Here is a 20,569-nt window from a genome sequence, read left to right on the forward strand (position 1 = left end):
ACTTTCATGTTCTGCTCTTTCTTTTATTGATGCCACTAGTGGAAATCTTAATCCACATTTTCCTCAAAAATTTCATTTTAAAGTGCCCTTGTCAAAAGGGAAGGTCTAGTTTGCTCTCTTTATGTATTGCTCACATATATTGTGGCTACAAGGCTGATGAGACTAACTGAAACCTTAAGTAATATGCAGTCTGAACTAAATTATGATGTAATTCTTCTTGTCTACAGCTTTCTCCTGCACTACGTAACAGATTTACAGAGATATGGTGTCCACAAAGCAATGACCGTGATGATTTAATACAGATTGTAAAACACAATCTTCATCCAGGGTTGTCTCTGGGTGGAATAAGCTATCAAGGTAGGTGTTTCTCTGTTTGAATTCATAGAATCATGGAATCAGTAAGGTTGGAAGGGACCTCTGGAGATCATCTAGTCCAACCTCCCTGCTTGGCAGGGTCACCTAGAGCATGTTAGACAGGGTTGCATGAAGGAGGGCCTTGAAGATCTCCAGAGAAGGAGACTCCACAGCCTCTCTGGGCAACCTGTTCCAGGGCTCTGTCACTCCCACAGGGAAGAAATTCCCCCTCACGGTCAGGCGGAACTTCCTGTGCTTCAATTTCTGCCCATTGCCTCTTGTCCTGTCCAGAGTTTGTCCCTGTACGCTTGACACCCTCCCTTCAGGTACTTGTACACATTGATAAAGATCCCCCCCTCAGTCTTCTCTTCCCCAGGCTAAAGGGGTCCAGCTCTTGCAGCCGTTCCTCACAGGGCAGATGCTCCAGCCCTCTGATCATCTTCGGAGCCCTATGCTGGACTCTCTCCAGTAGCTCCCAGTCTCTGTTGTAGTGGGGAGCCCGGAACTGGACACAGTACTCAAGATGAAGCCTCATTGGGGCTGAGTAGAGGGGCAGGATCACCTGCTGGCAACACTCTTCCCAATGCAGTCCATGCTGCTATATGCCTTCTTGGCCACAAGGGCACATTGCTGGCTCATGGTCAATCTGTCATGCACCAGCACTCCCAGGTCCTTCTTTACAGAGCTGCTCTCCAGCAGGTCAGCCCCCAGCTTGTCCTGTTGCCTGGGGTTATTTTTCCCTCGGTGCAGGACTCTGCATTTGCCCTTGTTGAACCTCATGGGTTCCTCTTTGCCCAACTCTCCAGCCTGTCCAGGTCTCTCTGAATGGCAGCACAGCCCTCAGGTGTATCAGCTACTCCTCCCAGCTTGGTATCATCAACTGAGTTGCTGAGGAGGCACTCTGTCCCCTCATCCAGGTCATTGATGAAGAAGTTGAACAGGATGKGACCCAGTACTGAGCTGTGGGGGACTCCACTAGCCACAGGCCTCCAACGAGGCTGCACACCACTGATGACGCCCCTCTGATCTCTGCCTTTCAGCCAGTTCTCAATCCACCTCCCTGTCCACTCGTCTAACCCACACTTCCTGAGCTTCTCTAGGGGGATGTTATGGGAGAGAGTGTCAGAAGCCTTGCTGAAGTCAAGGTAGATAACGTCCACTGCTCTGCCTTCATCTGCCCAGCCAGTCATTCCATCCTAGAAGGCTATCAGATTGGTTCAGCAGGATTTCCCCTTGGTGAATCCATGCAGGCTACTCCCGATCATCATCTTTTCCTCCATATGCSTGGAGATGATATCCAGAGTGAGCTGTTCCATCCCCTTTGCAAGGATGGAGGTGAGGCTGACCGGCTCATAGTTGCCTGGGTCCTCCTTGCCCTTCTTGAAGACTGGAGTGACATTGATTTTCTTCCAGTCCTCAGGCACCTCTCCAGTTCTCCTTTCAAAGACAATGGAGAGTGGCCTGGCAACAACATCCGCCAGCTGCCTCAGTACCTGTGGGTGCATCCCATCCGGGCCCATGCATTCAGTAATCCTGCCTTCTCTGTATCCCTTGTCAGCAGGGACCCTGCCCCATTCAGTAGTGGGCCCACGTTTTCCCTAGTCCTCCTCTTGCTGCTGATGTATTTGAAGAAGCCCTTCCTGTTGTCCTTGACATCCCCTGCGAGACTCAATTCCAGCTGGGCCTTAGCCTTCCTTGATGCATCTCTGCATACTCTGACTGCATTCCTGTAATCTTCCCAAGTAGCCTGTCCCCTCTTCCACATTCTGTGTACTTTCTTCTTCTGTCTGAATTTGGCCAAGAGCTCCTTGCTCACCCACRCAGGTCTCCTGCCCCTTTTGCTGCACTTCTTACTCATAGGAATGCACCACTCTTGAGCTTGGAGGAAGTGATATTTGAAAAGTAGCCAGCTCCCCTGTACCCCCCTTCCTTCTAGGGCCTTAACCCATGAGATTCCTAACATTGTTAGGAATTCCTAACATTGTTAGGAGAAAAACAGTTTGGAGACTGTTATGTTTTCTCAATGATTTGTAAGGATTTGTGCTGATGTGTCCCTTTTTCAGCGCATCGTTCTCTAGGGACATATACAAGATATTTTAGCCTCTGCTTATCCTTCATGGTTTATGTTATATGACTAGCCAGGGGTAAGACCAAGGCAGCATTCATCCCTTACAACCAGGTAGTCAAATTATGCCCTGCTCTTCAGTGCCTGGTCTTAGTTTCACTGTAATGTCTTCAAAGAACTGCCAATTCCTGTTCTTGCAGCAGCTTTGCTGTTAGTGCGAACTCTGTCTTGGCACTTGAATTTGAAAGGATCTATAATGCCAGCACAGGTGCTGACTTCATTCCTTACTCTTCAGTTATCCTGTCTGTTAGGATGTAGAGTACCCATCCACACTGCTTCTTCCTGTGTTGCCTCAGCTTGCAATTTGCCTTGCTTTAATTGAGCTAAAGGGGGTTGTTTCACACGGATTTTCATTTGTGTGAAAGGGGAGATTAGAGCTGGGGAGATGTGTAAGCAAACTATGGCTCATGTGGCAATGATAGGAAGCCATTCCTCTTTTTTCCTTCCTGTTCTTGGAGGGAAAACTGGTACCACTCAGAGGCTTCTTATTCACTGTTGTATTTCTAATACTTCTGAGGGATTAAACTTCTCTGAAAAATTTATTAATTTAACCATTGTTTCCAGATCTAGATACTTGAGCATTTTTAAAGAAGATAGCTTGATATGACAGCAGAAACCTTGATTCTAGAAATTGAAAGATCTTTAGTTATAGATATGTCAGCTAGACATTCTCTTGTAAATGTGGTTATTTGATATCAATATTAATGTTTGAAGTGTGTTCAGGGGTATCTTAATTCACTTCCTCTTTTCTTCCGTTAAACTCATTTGAAGTTAAAAGCACTGTACGTCAATGCAAATACTTAATTTTTTCTTCTTCTCTCTCCATTATAATGATGTTTATTCTACAATAGTGTAACAGATATAATTGATTAATGCAATTATAAAATGAATTTTATTTTGAATGTTTTTTTCAGGGACAGACATTGCAGAGCTTATGATGGACTTCACTGAATGGCTAACTAATCAAGGGTTTGGTCGTCAGTGTATTCTCAGCRTACGAGATGTCTTATCCTGGGTTAATTTTATGAATGCCATGGTAGAAGATGAAGAATCACGTTCTACCAAGGAATGCAGCCTTCTTCGCATTTCTCCAATGATGTCTTTTATCCATGGTGCATGTTTGGTATACATTGATGGAATAGGATCAGGTATGTCTTCAGTGCTCATTTGATGGAGGAAAAGAGAGGTATATATTTGTATTTGTTGTATATACATAGAATATACTTTAAATATGTACACAGAACGCAGACAGATCCTTTGGAGCAACATGGAACGCTTATGGGAGAAATTTTCACTTCCATTTAACAATATCTTGTACTATACATACTTTTGTTTTCATGCTTTAGTAGCAAGAGTTTGAATAATGCAGCAAGCCTAAGTAAATTGCACATAATATTACAAGGCTGAACACACAAGAAAGCTTAAGGCTTTCTATCTAGTTTTCTGAGCTGATATAATACTATAATTACATGATCCCATATTATCCTTCKCCCCTCACACCTCAAGTCAGCATGTGCACATGCTAGCCAATAAGATATACATAGTTCAGAATGCATTTTAGCATGTCTGACCACTGGCCCTGCTGATTAGTAGGAGACCTGGGAAGAAGAAAAAGTGAAAATCTGTAAGTAATACAGGGAAAAAAGACTTGGGAGCTTTGACTAGGGATCAGGATGATAATGATGGTAGGAAGAGAAGCTTTTGAAAATAAGCTGTCCTTAATTTTGTTGCTTACAGAACAATTTCTTTACATTAAAGTACAGGTAGTTGTAATACAGAGTCCGGGTCATCAGCATTTCAATCCAGTGTGTGATCTTGATGTTTTTCCTTGGAACTATTAATGGTGGCAAAGCAACAGCACCAATGCTAAATACCAGCCTGAAACAGAGTACTGCACAAAACTGACACCTGTGGAAGCAATTCTGTTCCTTAGTCATTGAATGAACMTGTCTAGCTATGGTTATGAAGCACACTTAACTTTCTTGATTACAGGTACAACATCCTGCTCAGCTGGTACTGCTTTATCAGCTCGTGAAAAATGCCTGTCATTCTTATGTGAGAAAATTGGTCAATTCCTTGAGCTAACTGACTRTCAGAAGAATCAGCTAAAGATTTATGACAGAACAAAGGAGAAAGAGTTCATGTGGATGGATAACTTCATCGGAATCCACCCATTTTTTATTCCTAGAGGCAAGAGACTGTGTGTGGGAGTGGGTGGATATTTACTGTCTGTTTTTTGTATGTAGTAATTCTGTTATTTGCTAGATCTAGGTAAAATACCTAAACTATCAGAGAACAATTTGTAATTTGTTCTAAAGGCTGGAGCATTTTTTTTTTCTGGCTCCAAGTATGTTTATTGCAACTCCTGTCATCTTTAAGAAAGTTCGTTTCTTAATGTACCTGTTACTTGCTTATTTTGATGACTTTGTACATGACTGGTTAACAGCCTAGTTTTAGGAGATTTTCGGTGAAATGAAGCTTCTCTAATTTTGAGCTGTAATTTTCTCTTACTTTACATGGTCAGAGTATCTGTTAACTTTAGCCAAAAGTTGGAGCTCATTCCAGCCCTTGTGTAAAGTTTGGGAAGTAGGGATCATGGGTGCAGTGCTAAACACAAGAGAGTCTAATGCCCTGCCTTGCTATAGCCTCTCAAAGATTCCTAGTGATTTTTTGCAGTTATTTAGTCTTTGTATCTCTGTCAAATTTTTATTGCAATTGAAACTACCTAGATATTGTTTTCCACCTTTAAAATATARTGAGAGGACCAAAAAGTGATGGGAGTTAGGCTGTGAAATTTCTAATTAATCCTCAAATTCATCATTCATTCTAGTACTAATTAATCTAATTTTAAGTATCAGGAAGCTGTGTAGAGCATGTTCCTAATGTTACATTGATCATTCATTTTTGAACATTTTGGTGTTCACAGATTAGTTTTAGCTGTGCATAAAGTTGTACAAGGTTAAGCTTTTCATGAATTGCTTAGCTTCCCTTTGGGAAATTAGATCACAAAAAAAAGGTCGGTATGTTGTTTTATAACATGTCTGAATTGTATCCTTCTGGACCAAATTTTCAGAAGCCACTTTTGATTTTGTATGCATATATATTTGGAATTCTAGAAGAAAGTTATCATTTTCCAGTGACAGATCTCTAGYTTGGCTCATGAACACTCTACATTGTTAAAGTTTTATGCCAGAATCCATTGTATATTCATATGCTTTTTGCAAATTTACTCATGAATGGAGATTGGCTGAGACAACTGTAGATAAAATAGAAAGTATGTGCCTGATCTCTGAAAATGAGATACAAGCTTGATCTCCATTAGTTGTTGTAGTGAGCTCAGCACTTAACAGATTGAATGATCTCTTTTAGAAGCACATTGTCAACAGCTCCAGTATTAAAGTTTTGGTTTAATTGTTCTCTGTTTTGCTTTTCCTTTGTTTCAGGCCCTGTTCTTCAGCGGAACAGCATTACAGATTATGCTCTAAATGCAGGGACTACTGCAGTGAATGCACAAAGGCTGTTAAGAGCCCTACAGCTTCCCAAACCTATTCTGTTGGAGGGATCACCAGGTGTGGGGAAGACTAGTCTAGTTGCTGCCCTAGCAAAGGCCTCAGGAAACTGTCTTGTTCGAATCAACCTGTCTGAGCAAACGGTAGAATAAAATACTATCCAACATTGTGTGTGTTGGGGGGGGAGGCAGAGAGAGGAGAGGGTTTTTTTCCCCTAACTTTAAAGCACAGTTTTTGTTTGCTTGATTTAAAAAAAGAAAGAAAGAAAAAAAAAAAAAAAAAAAAAAAAAAAAAAAAAAAAAAAAAAAACCTTTGGCACCGTGTATGAGATGCCAGTTATTTCTTTCTTGGTTTCAAAATAAGTGAGAAGAGGAAACCAGAAAGAGCAGTGAGGTTCTGTGAGAGAAGAGTGCCAATTTACAGACTTTATGTTCTTTTTAAGTGAAGATACGAATAACACTGTCTACTGTGTTTTTCTTGGCTTCTGTAAGACTTGAAAGTAATTTTAAGGCTTTCTACTTTTTTTGTTTCTAGATTTTTGGGATTATGTTGCTTTGTTTGAATCTTTGTTGTTAAACATAGTAACTAGTCACTGGAGTCCTATTATGCAAAAGCTTTTAGCATCTTGAAATTACTGTATGTGTTTTCGTTTTTGTTTTTATTTWTAATATTTACATGTTAGCTGTATTTAAAAGAGAAGGAGAAAAAGTTGAGGTAAAATTAACAAAGGTTGTTCATGAAATTTCACACATTTTTGCACAGAAGTTTTGCACTTTTTTTTTCTTTTTCCTACTCCCCAAGGATGTGACAGACTTGTTTGGGACAGATTTGCCTGTTGAAGGTGGGAAGGGAGGAGAATTTGCATGGCGTGATGGACCTCTACTAGCAGCACTGAAGGCCGGACACTGGATTGTATTAGATGAGGTAAATTCAGATTTTGAGCACAAGTAAAATGAAAAGTTTTGAAAGAGCAAAAGTGGTGATTTGGCATGTAGGATAAATACCATCAAGAGCTTGTGACTGAATGTAATTTTGCTTATTTTTAGTCATCTGATTCTAGGTGCCCAGTTGAAGGTAATCATTGCATTTACAGGGATATGAATCTTCCTCAAAAAGTTCCTTTGTCCATTCCTGCTCTATAGAGGGAGTGTAGAAGACTAGCTTTCACTAAATCTCTGACTTTCAGACAGCAGAACAAGGTGTGGATTCTAGCCTAAGTTACTGCAGTAAACCAACCTGACATTAGTGCTTGAAAGTTTTCTGGGAAGGGAATCAACATACGTTTTGGGATACGTGCGCTTTTGGACATAACTTCACTGAAATAAAATTAATTTTGCTAGGGCTGTTTTGGATACTGGTTTAATTGAGATCAATAAGAGTTCCAGTATAAATTACACTGCCACCAATAGGTTTGTTGATATACCAAAGTAGTAAATGCTTTCAACTACATACATATACAGAGCTCGCTTCCTTACAACAGCATGTGTTTTAATTATTGCTCAGTGCAAAATCTTAAATTCTTTAGCTGTCTGTATACCTTTTTTCCTGCTGTGAAAAATACCACTTTAACAGCCATGGGATTTAAATAATCCAGACTACATTCATTAAAAACAAAACGAAACTAAAACAAACAAAACCATTTTGTGTCAATGTCACAAATGTATGAAAATAAATCCAGAAGAAACGACATCTAGAAAATGCTGGTTTTACAATGAAGAAGTGTTTTGTTTTCCTGCTAAGAACGCAGTCGAAATAGTAAGTTCAAACAAGGAAAAGTGTTAGTTACAGCTTTGCTGCTCCAGTATAAGAGCAGTTTAGTTGGAGGTAAAACATATAACAATGCTGGGACAGCAAGGAAATTGAATTTTACCTTCTGTATAATCTCAGTCTACTGAACTAGAGTTTATGAGAAAGTGTTTTGTGGAGCGTTAACATACAATCTCTATTTCTTTTCTCAGTTAAACCTGGCTTCTCAGTCTGTATTAGAAGGACTAAATGCATGCTTTGACCACAGAGCAGAGATTTATGTTCCTGAACTGGGGATGAATTTTCATGTACAGCACAAGAAGACAAAGATTTTTGGATGCCAGAATCCGTACAGACAAGGAGGTGGAAGAAAGGGTCTGCCCAAGTCCTTTCTTAATAGATTTACACAGGCAAGCTTATTTGTGTGATTTAAGCTACATCATGATCCTGTTTTATAGTTTTCTGACGATATCAACACACAATGTTTTCTTGATTCTACAGGTGTATGTTGATTTACTATCAGCTGCAGATATGGAGTTTATTGGGACTACTCTGTTTCCTGCCATTGATAAAACTATTATTGCTAAAATGGTTGCTTTCAATAACAAGGTAAATATATAGTTTTGCTTCATTTGTATAGAAGTAGGCATAAAGCAATAAGATTGAAAGTAAAAGCTAGTGTGTTATTTTCTATGACTTTCATAGAGAAGCATGTGGGTGGAAAAGAGGACTAGAAATATATGCAGAAAAATAAAGAGCATCATTAAATGCCACCTGAATGCATTTACTGCTGTAATCACCTACAGAATTAGTATGGAGGGACATTATTTTTCATTAAAGAGAAAATTTTTTAAAAAGACTTAGTTCTATGAATGTTTGAAAACTTGGAGAAATGAGTTGAGAAAATAATAATTTTCCATACGTGCAAGTACTCGTCAAGTACTAACAAAAAGAATGATATTTTAACAGGAACCAAAATGTGTATTTTTGATTTTGGTCTTAATTTCTCACTTACTTTTTACTGTGGGATGTTGTTAGAGTGATAGGATCAAGTGAAAGCAGCATCTGATCTTTTCAGAGCTAGAAGTTTTTAAGAATGTGGAATATACTTTCAGAAYATTGAGAGAGTGGTAAAAGGAAAATATTTTCTGACAAGATCTCTCTATGGCAAAGAATTCGTAGATGCTCAGATTCAAAAGTGTAAATATAAAGCATTTTCAACAGATATTAATTGCAAGCAACTACTTTTTTGCTATTTTGTGGCTTCAAATACTGCCATTTTGTGCACAGTGCAGGATTTAAAATTCACAGTAGTAATTTATGAATGATTATGTTTCTGAAGTTGCACTTAGGACTCATGACATGAGGAAAAATAGATTTGTCTTCTACTGAAAACAGATGTAATAATTGAGATGAAGAAGATCTTACATAGAATATTTTGTGGTAGCATCTTATAGAAAGCTCCTGTTTTTAGAATACAGTAGATGAGAAAAACAGAATCAAACTTTTAATTCCTTATACCTTCAGAAAGATTAATACAGCTTGCTCTTTCTAGTGTCTTCTGCATCTTGCAAGCAGTGCCAAAGGCAGAGGTTTAGTCAGAACTTTAACATGTTTGAAGACCAGTATTGGGAGTGGAATAAGAGATTTTTGAATTGCTGTTTTTTCCAGATTGACAAAGAAGTAATGGTTGAAAAAAAGTGGGGACAGAAAGGAGGACCCTGGGAGTTCAATTTACGTGATCTTTTTCGCTGGTGCCAGCTTATGCTTGTTGACCAGTCACCAGGATGCTATGATCCAGGCCAGCATGTATTTTTGGTATATGGAGAAAGAATGAGAACCAAGGATGACAAAGAAAAGGTGAACTGTGTTTTCTCATTCCTTGCTCTTCAAATAGTCAGGAAGTATTATAGAAATCCAAATGTAAATTTGAAGATACACTGAAACTCATTCATAGATATCAACTGTTGGAGAGGGGGAAAAAAATACACATTAATATATATGCACATATGCACATACGTGCGCACACACACACACATACACATGTCTATATATATATATATATATATATGTAATCTTTTTCTAGTCAAACTTCAGAAGCAGGGTTTTGAAACAATGGATAACTCAACACCAATAAGTCCCTTTTGCTCTTTCAACTATTTTAGGTTGTATCTACATTTAGAGAAATTTTTGGCCAGGAGGCTGATGTGTATATAGGAACCAGAGTGTTTCACATCACTCCCTATAATGTTCAGGTAAGCTGTGGCTAAGATGTTTTGGAAGGGGAGAGAGAAGGTAGGTGACTTGTACTTTTATATCTGAGCCCACTTTCTTCCCTCGTTGTACTCACCTGTGTGGCATTCATCCCTTCTAGATTGGTTATTCAGTTTTTTCTCGTGGCAACTATATTCCTCGTCCTGGCAGAAATCTCTCACTTCTGCATCATTCACTACAGTCCCTTGAGTCTATAATGAAATGTGTGCACATGAGCTGGATGGTAATCCTAGTGGGCCCTGCAGCTGTTGGCAAGACCAGTCTTGTTGAGCTGCTGGCACATCTGACTGGTCATCGACTAAAAATCATGGCAATGAACAGTGCGATGGATACAACTGAACTTCTGGGTGGATTTGAACAGGTAAATACAGTTTAGGTAATATTTAGGGAATATTTCTTCTTTCTACCAAACAGTGGCTAGTCCACTCTGATTTTAAGCTCCATTTGGTGATTAAACACTTAAGCAACATGATCTTCTGGATGAACTAACCCCATAATGGCATGTTTTGCAGGTTGACATCACTAGATCATGGCAGTGCCTGTTGGAAAAAGTGGAGAATTCTGTGAGCACACTAGTAAGGGACAGTCTTCTCCTGACAGAAATTTGCGCAGATGATGCGGAACTTGTGCTGCGTGCTTGGAGCAATTTCATCCTGAATTACAGACCCAAATCTCTGGGTGAAGGAGGTAGAAGTGTTACAGCTGAACTAGTGAGCAAACTGGAAGGAATACTTGTACTTATCCAGCGACTAAACAACAAAATAAATTCTTACTCAAAGGCAGGTATGTATTGTGGGTGGTTTGAAATAAGCCTGTATGTTTCTCTGAAGAAAATAAGATCTATGAATCTGCAGTGAAATCTTCAGAAAACTTTCTAATTTTATTTTGTAGGTTTTTGTTATCAGTATTATTACTTCATGCTGCTCGTGTAAGATAGCTGAGCTTCTGAAGAAGTTACATTATTGATGGTTCTTCAGTTTTATTTTTTGTGCAATTATACTTCCTAGTGATCGGTAGTCCATACTGAATTGAACCGCTAAGCATATGAGGCAATGCTATCCCTATTTTGTATCCCTAAGAAAGGGAATTTAGGTATTTTACTCTTACATTTGGTAAGAGATTAAGCAGACCGACTTTACAAATTCTGTCAGGCCAACATGTGTTATATGTCAAGTCAAGTGTTTGTTTTTGTTTTTTTTTTTGTTTTTTTTTTTTTTTTTTTTAAGCATTGACTAAAATACAACATTAATATCAAGCAGCCTTTATCTAATTGGAGGAAGGAATGGAGAAAAATGTCTAGTTCATRCTTCTCTGTACTGGCAAAACCCCTCTGTCTCTGTGGATTTTGACTGTGGGCAACTACTTGCAGAGTCAAAACCTGTRCTGCATATTCCTCTGCAAAGCAGAAACATTTATTAGTAAAATTACTTTTTGTGTGATTTTTATTTTATTTTGAATAGAAGAGTAAACTATATCAGTTATGTTAATCTTTATCTGAGATATACTGTCTTTCAGAGTTTGCTCGCCTGGTAGAAGAGTTTCGGCGTTTCAAACTGCAGCAGGTCCAGGCTACTGATTGTAACAGCCATGGCACTTTTGAGTGGGTGGATGGGATGTTGGTTCAAGCCCTGCAGTCTGGAGACTGGCTTTTGATGGACAATGTTAACTTTTGCAAGTAAGAGGTTATAGTGACCTTGTTTCATTGAATAAACCCTTTAACCTCCCTAATTTATTTAGCCTTTTCATGAACAGTTTACAACTGGACRTTTTGCTTTGCTAGCAATACATGGGAAGGGTAACTCTCCTTCCTTCCCTTGAATAGTATCTTCCTTCTTAAACAGCTGAGCAGACAGCAGTTTCCTTTTACCATATGGTTTAATTAGCTTTTTGACTTTTTGTTTATGGTTGGTACCATTTTGATTTCATATCAATAAAGTAGTAATTTTTGAATTTTTTTTTCTTTGAATATAGCGCTTCTGTGCTGGACCGCTTGAATGCTTTACTTGAACCAGGAGGTGTTCTTACCATGAGTGAGAGAGGTGTGATAGATGGCACAACTCCTACAGTAGCTCCTCATCCAAATTTCAGGTGCTTTGCTTTTCTGTCATTTATTTATAAAGAGATAGATAGACGTAACTTATATATGCAAGCACATGTAARCGCACACACACACACCCCGAGTATCTATCAGGTTCACAAAAGAAATGTCAGCAGTGAGCCAGGCTTTTGGTATTTTAAATGCTGTTTGGTTTTCTTTGTACTGCTGTGGTGCTATCTGGCAAGGAAAAAGACAGTGTGGTTAACTTCTGTAGCGCTTAGGAAGCTTGGCTTTATATGCCTCTTCCACTACAGACTGTTATATTGGAAAACTTACAGCAGTGTCCTTCTGTCTTGATTGTTCATTTCTGATTTAGGATTTCAGCACTTCTGTATTTCACTATATTTCACTATGAAGTAGAGGATAGATATGGTAAACATATCGATATACTTGAATATTCTGGTGATGAAAGGCAGCATGTGAACACGTGGATATTTTATTTCTACTTTTTCCGTCCCATCCTCAAATTTCTTTTCTTTTTTTCTTTTTCTTTTTTTTGCAGTGACACAATTAAAAAACTATACTAACTATACTTTTAATGTCTTTTAATGGATCTGTATTAGCTCAGACCTGAAGTAGTCTCTGTGGGAGATAGGAGAAGAACATGCAGCGTATTCTATATAATTCTTGCCACTTTTTTAAATTATGCAATAAATATAGGAACTGATATGCTCTGGTTCATCTGAGTTAGAGACAAGATTTCTGATTTTTCAGAAAGCTGTTTTCACTGCATTGTGTCTCAGAATTTATTCTCCTTATTTTTAGAGTTGCTCATGAGTAGTATTAAGTACTTGGTTGTTGGATGCTTTGATTTTTATTTTTTAAGTATAGATTTGTCTGAAGCTGTTGCAAAGACTTCTAGAAGTTTTCCCTATAGAAAGGAGCTCAGAAGTGTAGATTTAACTTTTATGTTTGTAAATTGGCAAATACAAAATAGATATCATTGAGGAAAATATAGCTGAGAAAAAAGCATGCAGTATATCTGTGGCCAAGTTCAACATGTAATTGTAGATATACATTTCTCTGTTCAGTGGGTGTCTATGACATTCTAGATCATAGTTTCCTGGGTTTTATGAAGATAGATTTATTTTCTATAGCATTCCCCAAGGAGCAGATTTGGTAGTTCCAGAGTGATTGTTTAAAGCTCTGAGTAATGTCTTATGAATATTTGACAGGCTTTTCCTTTCCATGGATCCTATTCATGGGGAAATATCCAGAGCCATGCGGAATCGTGGGATTGAAATTTACATTCCTGGGGAGAATGATGGAAATGCATTGGACAGTCTGGATGTGAAGTTACTGCTGCATGGTGTGGGGTTAGTGGGAGATAGCATCTGTGATGCACTTATGTCCGTGCATTCAGAAACTAAGGAGGCAATAGCAGGTAAGAAAAGTTTGCTCACTACTTTGGTAATAACAGCTTGGGCTCATTACATATATTTGCATTATCTCTTTAATATTAAAAGCTTTATTGTCTTACTGTTATGTGCAGCTGTAAGTAAAGTCATCCAAGTATAATGAAGCTTTATTTTCTTTTCTTTTGCATTTTCAAGAAATAGGCCCATGTACACTGTTATGATATGTACAGTGGTCCATAGCTGTAGGGCAGACAATATATTCTAAGTGAAAACTAGCCAGGTATAAAGTTTGCACAAGGCCTGGTTTTGGWCATTCATGTGTGTTTTTGAACAAGATTACGCTGAAAGAAGACCTAGGAGCCTGAAGACATGAATTTAATTAATCTCTGCTACATGATGTTCTATTTTGAGCTCATAACCTGTTATTTTACAGTCTTGTCGGGTTTTCTTATTAATCTTGAAGAACCTGTTCACTGTTCAAATGTCAAGCTCCAATAYGATTAATTCCAATCAGATCTTCTTTAACCGCTACAAAAGTAGATGTTTGTCCTCAGAGGGTGACATGCTGATGGTTACTAAATATTCATATCATCCTGAATGCTGAATCTCTTTCAGGTTCTGTGTCGTCTTTGTCACCTTTGCTTCATGCTGCTATGTTAATTGTGCAGCAGTTACAAAGAGGCCTTGGATTAGCGAAGTCTTTTTACAGAGCTTGTTGGGAAGTTTATGGCCGCTCACAACAATTAAAAGTTAACCAAAAGGTAAAAAATTCTTTATTTAGAAGTTTGTAAATCATCTAGATACACAGAAAGTACCATTTCAGGAAGTTAGTATTTGAGGTTGTTTCTTAAATGCCTGAGCAAGGGGTTAATGAAGATAGTGTTCTTGAAGAGATGAACTGAACCATTTTGAATGTTGTCTCAGGCATCTGTCAGGTAATGAAGAGGTGGGTCTAAGTGTCATTGAGATATTTTCTGTATTTCTTAGTTTCTGTAACTTTTGGGGGTTCCAGTGTAAGCAGCAACAATACTGCATGTAACTTGCTCTTACAGATAGTTGCTGCTTCAGAGGTCCTTTTTCAGTGTAGAATGGTGAAGAACGGTTAATTTCAGTTATTTCCTCTCCTTTCTTGACACATTTTCTGAGCCCAGTGGTATATTACTAGAGACAGAGGTCAGAAGAGTGAGTTGCATGAAAACTCTCAATCTGAAATGTGCATGCTGAGGTCTTTCCAAGGGGATAAATATGATTTGTAGTCTCTTCTGTAGCCAGTGGCTCACCCTTTTGCAGTATAAGGAAGCCAGAACATATCCCAGTTGAAATTTGAGCCGTATTTGTGTTTTTTGTTTGTTTGGGGTTTTTTTTGTTCTTTTTTAACAGCTTCAGCTCAGACTTAGGGGTATTAATTTCAATTAARCTGTAACCTGAAAAACTGTGCACACTATCATGGAGACACAACAATATTCACTTCCTATTTTTGAGCTGTCCAGTGTGATTGTTATTTCACTTTATGGTTGAAGTGTTTTGGTACTTTGTGATGTAGATTATATAGTGCTTGTGTATCCTTTGGTTTATAATAATTTAATAATATATATGTGTAATTGAAGACCTTCCTGAGCTGTTGTACTTGAACACATATTTGAATGCGATTTCTGAATTGCTTTTTGGTTGTCTATTTTAGATTGTATTAGATTTAGTTACGAAGCATGCTTCATCTCTAACTTCCCATGAAATTTGGAGCAAGTCCCTGCTAGCAATGGGATTGTGGCCAGATTCCCTACCTATGGGTCTGTTTGCCGCAGAAGACTCACTTCTTTCAACAGTCCAGAATGATGGGCAGGTCCTAATGTATTGCGTGAATAGACTGAACGTTAAAAACTGCAGGTAGGCAAGAGGAAAACATTTTTGTCTAATAAATAAGAAAGAAACAAGATACAGCTGGTGTGTGAAGTATCAGTGGAATGTTATCACTCCCCCCAAAACTCTGTTCTTCAGCCACTGTGGTACTGTGATAGTTGCAGTCTGAATTTGAAGCTGCTGTTACCTTTCCACTCACCACTAGAAAGACAACTTTAATGTGCTACTCTTTACTGTGTTACTCTTCAGTTCAAAATCCTTGACATTTGTTCAATCTTCAAATTCATAAATGTCCTTATGATYCGTTTTGAAGTGACTTAGGGCTAGGTACTTAGCAGAAAATCTGAATGTAAACACTGGCTGTACAAACTGACAGGAGCTCTAAAACTCTCCTAATTCAGTTTCCTTTGGAGATAAAAGTGAGTATTTAGTTTTGGGTATATTCTTGAGCCTTTGTACTTTCTGCTTCCATGTACAGGTAGCACTAATTCTTACGAGGAAATGTTTTTGTTCTCCCTTTCACCTGGCAAAAAATAATTGCAGTGTTCTAAAMCATTTATTCGTGATATATTTAAAGRCTAGTACCTTCAAATAAAAAACAAATTTTCTTTTTCTAGCAAAGCTTCCTGAAAAGTCCCATGTGAAGGGATCAAATGCAATAACCATTTTTTGTCAATTTTCTTGTCCACTTCTTGTCCAATATTAATTTTTTTTTTCACAGCACTAGTTGTGAAAACAACATCCTATTCCTTTTTCCTTTATTAAGCAGCTACTGTGGTTTGCTTGTCCAGTGACAAAACAAGATATAGCRGTTGCTACTAAGATTTAAGGTTGAAACAGTAAAATTGCAAAAAAAAATACTGTTTTTCAGTGCTGCTTTTAGTAACCTATTTTTACACATCATTCTGGTGCACAGAATGATTTATAGTCTCTCAGTGAAATAGTGTGTCATCTCTGACACTGCATGAATTTTTGGTAGTAGTGAATTCCTAATAGTAGACACCTTGGGCTGATTTAAAATTAGAAATTGACTTTAAAGCTAAGTAAAGAAAAGAGATTGTTGGATTGCTTCTTGCCTAAAAATAGTTGCATGGTGAGTAACTTGACTGGATTCTTTTTTGGAACTGACAGTTTGAGTCCTTATTTGGTGATCCTAAATTCTCTTTGTGTATCAGGACACTGCCTCTGACTCTGCAAGATCTTCAGAAAATTATGCAGTCCACTAATCCTGAGAGTCTCCAGTTCAATGCTGTTGAGGTAGATGCTGACTGGGTGGATGATATGGAAGTCCTCCAGGCTTCAGTTAAATTGTTCATAGAAAAGGCAACCAATCAGGATTGGACATTGAGAGTTAACTGGCTTAACCATTTAGCGAAAAATCTGCCACAAAATCTTGGTGGGTAATTATTTAACTTTCTCTTTTTCCTTCAGGGTGATTTATTGTGTTTTCACAGATTGTAAGTCAGACATGAAAACATCCATTTGAACATCCATAGYATCCATTTGAATGGGCTACTATGTAAATTCTCAGTTACCTGCAATAAATCAAGGGCATAAGGTTCCATGAAGAGAGGAAAAMAGATTATTCAGATTAGGGTGAAGAGAAGACTTTGAGCTAAACTTTGCCTTTTTTTATTTGAGCATGGATATATCTTGTACTGCTTCTGAATTGTAGTTATTTTTATGGATACCTGTTGACTTATGCAGGGAAAATATGCCATTCTCATCATTACCTTTTTCAGTAGCAGTAGTAAAAACAGTAAAATGCCTTCTATTTATTTAATTCTAAAATATGAATAGTTAGGAAACAAGAGAATTGCAGAGCTGAAGTTTAGTGAAGCTATGTTGCCTGAACATTCAGAATAGCAACTCAGATGGTCTTCATTGCTTAATTACATTAATTATATTAAATTTGTGGAGAAGCTATCCTTGCAATCTCTGTAGCGATAGTCTATAACTATAGTATCTAGTCTATAACTGTATTTAAAAAAAAAACAGATGTAGTTAAGAGGAAGAGTTGAAGATATAACTTCTAATGGATTTTTGCAAACAGTATTCCTAAAAGTTAGCATACGTGAAGTATCAGCAGTTTAATTAGAACTTTTTACTGGATTTTTCTCTTTGGCCATGATGTTTTGACTACTTGGAGCTAATATAAAATAAAAGCAACCAGAATGTGTCCARAGTGCATGCACAGATGAGATTAATGCTGTTTATGCTAGATCAGTTTGTATTAATTTTATTTATTTGTACTAAACACTGGGTTTTGGGAGTTTTCTGTTTGTTTTTTGTTTGTTTGGGTTTTTTTTTACCTACACTCTTTTCCCTCTTCCCTCCCCTTCTCATACAGATCCAGTGCGGATTCAGCTGGAAGCGGGTGCTGTAGCCCTTGGTAGTTTCTATGCAAGTCCCCTCTCACCTGGAATCAGTAACATGATCAAGTTGCTACAGCCAAGTATGACAGGTACTTCTGAAGAACTTGATGCAGGACCTTAGTGTTTTGTGTTCTCTGAATACACTACAACCCTTCTTAAGAAATGTGCCTAACTAAATAAAGGCTATATTCTGACTGCACATGGTTCTTAGGAAAGAAACAACAAAGCCATTCTTGCTGTCTAGAAATGGCAATTAAATGTGTTCATCCTATGCAAATTAGAGTGCTTGGCAGTACATGAGTACTATGACTGTGAATTCAGCCTGTGCCTGAGTGATTCAGGTGTATTCCTACAGCCCAGAGTTAAGAAGCTGTGTTCTGAAGAGTGATGCATCTTTCTGCTGCATTTCTGACTGAATATTTTAAGCATCCCAGTATCTCCTAGCAATTATTGTTYTGACTAGTCTGAAATCTGTGCTAAGGCATTTAGTTTTCCTTATGTGTTTTACAGGGAGCTCAGGCCCATCATTTCATTCCTAAGCTTGCTAGGTGCATGAAAGCTAAATATGGTGACACTAGACCCTTTCTGGACAGCGCTAGATCTCCTGCCTGGATTGTGGAGGACCAAGGAGTTGGACTTGTGTTTACAGGCTCTCTTTTTGAGTATCCTGACTGCTTATTAATTTGCTTTCACCCTCATGTTTTACAGAGCCTGCAATCAACTTACTGCTCTTCTGTTTGGATATCTGTAGAGAGGGAGCTTAGGGCTCTTCTTTCCTCCCTCTTTCTTTGTCTAATGCTCGTGTATAGTTTGGGGGGATTGAGGAAGTCTTTTACCACTTGATGTCTCCATTGCTGAACTGTCTGATCATATTTTGCTTTTCCAGATGAACACGTGATGCCTCTGGACCCAAGATGGAATATGCAGTTTTTAGATATAATTAGGAATTCAATGAATTTTGACACAGAAATAGAACACACAGATCAGCTTCTCATCCTTTTGAAGTCTGTAGCAAATCGGTATGTTCCAAAGCAGCTTGTGAAGGCTGCTGTATGACGGTAATCGGTGGTGKTTAAATTGTGGTCTCTGCCAAGTATGTTTTTAAATTTCCTTCAGTGTGATCTAAAATACCAGGTGGAGGATACACACAAAATTTTTTTAATTCTTTGCTTCTGCTTTCTGTAGATGCAAACTAAAAGCTATTATGTTACTATTAATATAGAAAACGATGCTCCTAGCATTTCAAATAAGCTGGAGTACCTCCAGGACTAACCTGAACGGAGGGATAAAGCATAACGGAGGCAAAACACTGGCATCAAACTGAAAATAGTTGCCACTCCCCCCCCCCCTTTTTTTTTTGGAAGGAGGAATTTGGACTGCTTTTCCCAATAAGAGGAAAAAGTACTGGCACATAAATTCTATAAAAAGTAAAATGCAGGAAATGCTCACATATCCAACAAGCAATTGTGTTGTATCTGCTTAGTAGCCCACTACTTTTCCCCTTTTTTTGATTGCTGAAGTCAAGAATCTGCTTTTCTGATACTTACTTCTACAGACTGTATTCAAGCAATTAGTTGTGCTGCACTTGATTCTTATTTCATAATACATTGAATGTCTTGTGTCACTTCATAGTTTAGCATTCTAAAAAGGCAGAGATTTTAACTTAACTATTGGATTTTTAATGTCTTTATCATTTATTTTTAATTCAGAGCAGTATTATTTCTTGACCGAGAAAAAAGGAGCTACACTGAGAAGAACTTGATTACCAGCAAGAAGCCAAGAACTAGTGCCTTAAGAATGTCTCTAGATTTCCATAAAGGTGGGATTGATTCTCACTGTTTATTTTAGTGCTATTCTCAAATTTAAATATGGTTGAGTTTCACAGTAGCAGATTTCATAACAGTGCACGTTGTGTGTCCTGAATGTACATTGTGTGAATGTAAAGCAGTCAGGTGACAACTAAAATGGTATATAAATTATTATTCCTAAATTAAGTATACCTTATGTTACAGCATATATACCCAGCCTCTATTAGGTCATGTATGTATATTATTTCTATGTAATTATCTAAACTTATCTAATTATCTAAAGAAGRTGGTAGAGAGAAGCTTAAATTGCATTCTGTCATTGGCTGATAAAAATTGCAAAGTTCTTCAGAAATCCTTTTATTCTAGTTCTTTCTATTGCTTTATTATATAAGTAGGATGTTTGTTTTCAAGACAAAGGGAAGAAAACTTGGTGATGAAATTAATATGTTCATAAACGCAGCTGACAAGTATTTTCCTTTTTATATTTTAAATACATARAGAATTGTACAAATAGTGATAGAATATTTTCTTACTTTGAGTCTTGGATCTTTTCAGTTTTGCTGCAACCACTGAGAGGACCTAGTGGTCAGAAACAAGTCTTTCATTGTCATTACATATAAACTGGAATAGTCAGTCTTTCCATTTCTTTCCCTCCTTCCCCAACTCCAGATCCAGGAAGTTACAACTCCCTTCCTCATGCAATTGTGGTCAACCTTGCTGCTTTCTTTGAAATTTGGGATGCTTTTATGCTTCACTGGGTGAAGTCCACTCAAGTGGCCTTAAGTGATGATGACATGCACGATGTGAGTAAGCTTTTCATATTACGTTTACAGGGATTACTGGAAGTTAGTTTGCAGAGCTATAGTTTTAGTTTCAGGGGCCATTAGACAAGAGTACTTCTGCTAGTATTTAGAATGTGCCTGAGACCAGGAGGATGATCATGTGGCATTCTGTTTCAATAGCTGTATTTGTATTCTACCTCCTATTTTTCCTAATATCTACTTCCTTCTCTGTGGCATGTAGAGTCAGCCTGCAGATACTTTGAGTGGGACTTACCATACCTAA

General features: G+C 37.9%; 1 protein-coding gene across 1 annotated transcript in view; it reads left to right on the plus strand.

Annotated features, from left to right (window-relative positions):
• Nucleotides 1-20,569, plus strand: part of MDN1 (midasin AAA ATPase 1) — a 111,759-nt gene that overhangs the window by 43,464 nt on the left and 47,726 nt on the right. Inside the window, exons 33-53 of the mRNA XM_085318687.1 lie at nucleotides 228-357; nucleotides 3,394-3,627; nucleotides 4,472-4,669; nucleotides 5,923-6,131; nucleotides 6,790-6,912; nucleotides 7,947-8,144; nucleotides 8,236-8,343; nucleotides 9,406-9,594; nucleotides 9,900-9,989; nucleotides 10,109-10,369; nucleotides 10,521-10,791; nucleotides 11,524-11,683; nucleotides 11,980-12,096; nucleotides 13,282-13,490; nucleotides 14,080-14,225; nucleotides 15,146-15,348; nucleotides 16,497-16,717; nucleotides 17,672-17,785; nucleotides 18,583-18,715; nucleotides 19,406-19,515; nucleotides 20,174-20,307. Of these exons, the coding sequence (XP_085174813.1) occupies nucleotides 228-357; nucleotides 3,394-3,627; nucleotides 4,472-4,669; nucleotides 5,923-6,131; nucleotides 6,790-6,912; nucleotides 7,947-8,144; nucleotides 8,236-8,343; nucleotides 9,406-9,594; nucleotides 9,900-9,989; nucleotides 10,109-10,369; nucleotides 10,521-10,791; nucleotides 11,524-11,683; nucleotides 11,980-12,096; nucleotides 13,282-13,490; nucleotides 14,080-14,225; nucleotides 15,146-15,348; nucleotides 16,497-16,717; nucleotides 17,672-17,785; nucleotides 18,583-18,715; nucleotides 19,406-19,515; nucleotides 20,174-20,307 (3,558 nt within the window). The remainder of the gene's footprint in view (nucleotides 1-227; nucleotides 358-3,393; nucleotides 3,628-4,471; nucleotides 4,670-5,922; nucleotides 6,132-6,789; nucleotides 6,913-7,946; nucleotides 8,145-8,235; nucleotides 8,344-9,405; nucleotides 9,595-9,899; nucleotides 9,990-10,108; nucleotides 10,370-10,520; nucleotides 10,792-11,523; nucleotides 11,684-11,979; nucleotides 12,097-13,281; nucleotides 13,491-14,079; nucleotides 14,226-15,145; nucleotides 15,349-16,496; nucleotides 16,718-17,671; nucleotides 17,786-18,582; nucleotides 18,716-19,405; nucleotides 19,516-20,173; nucleotides 20,308-20,569) is intronic.

This window comes from Rhea americana, unplaced genomic scaffold (genome assembly GCF_003343005.1).
Source record: "Rhea americana isolate MKP2758 unplaced genomic scaffold, rheAme1 scaffold_55, whole genome shotgun sequence".
Classification (NCBI taxonomy): Eukaryota; Metazoa; Chordata; class Aves; order Rheiformes; family Rheidae; genus Rhea; species Rhea americana.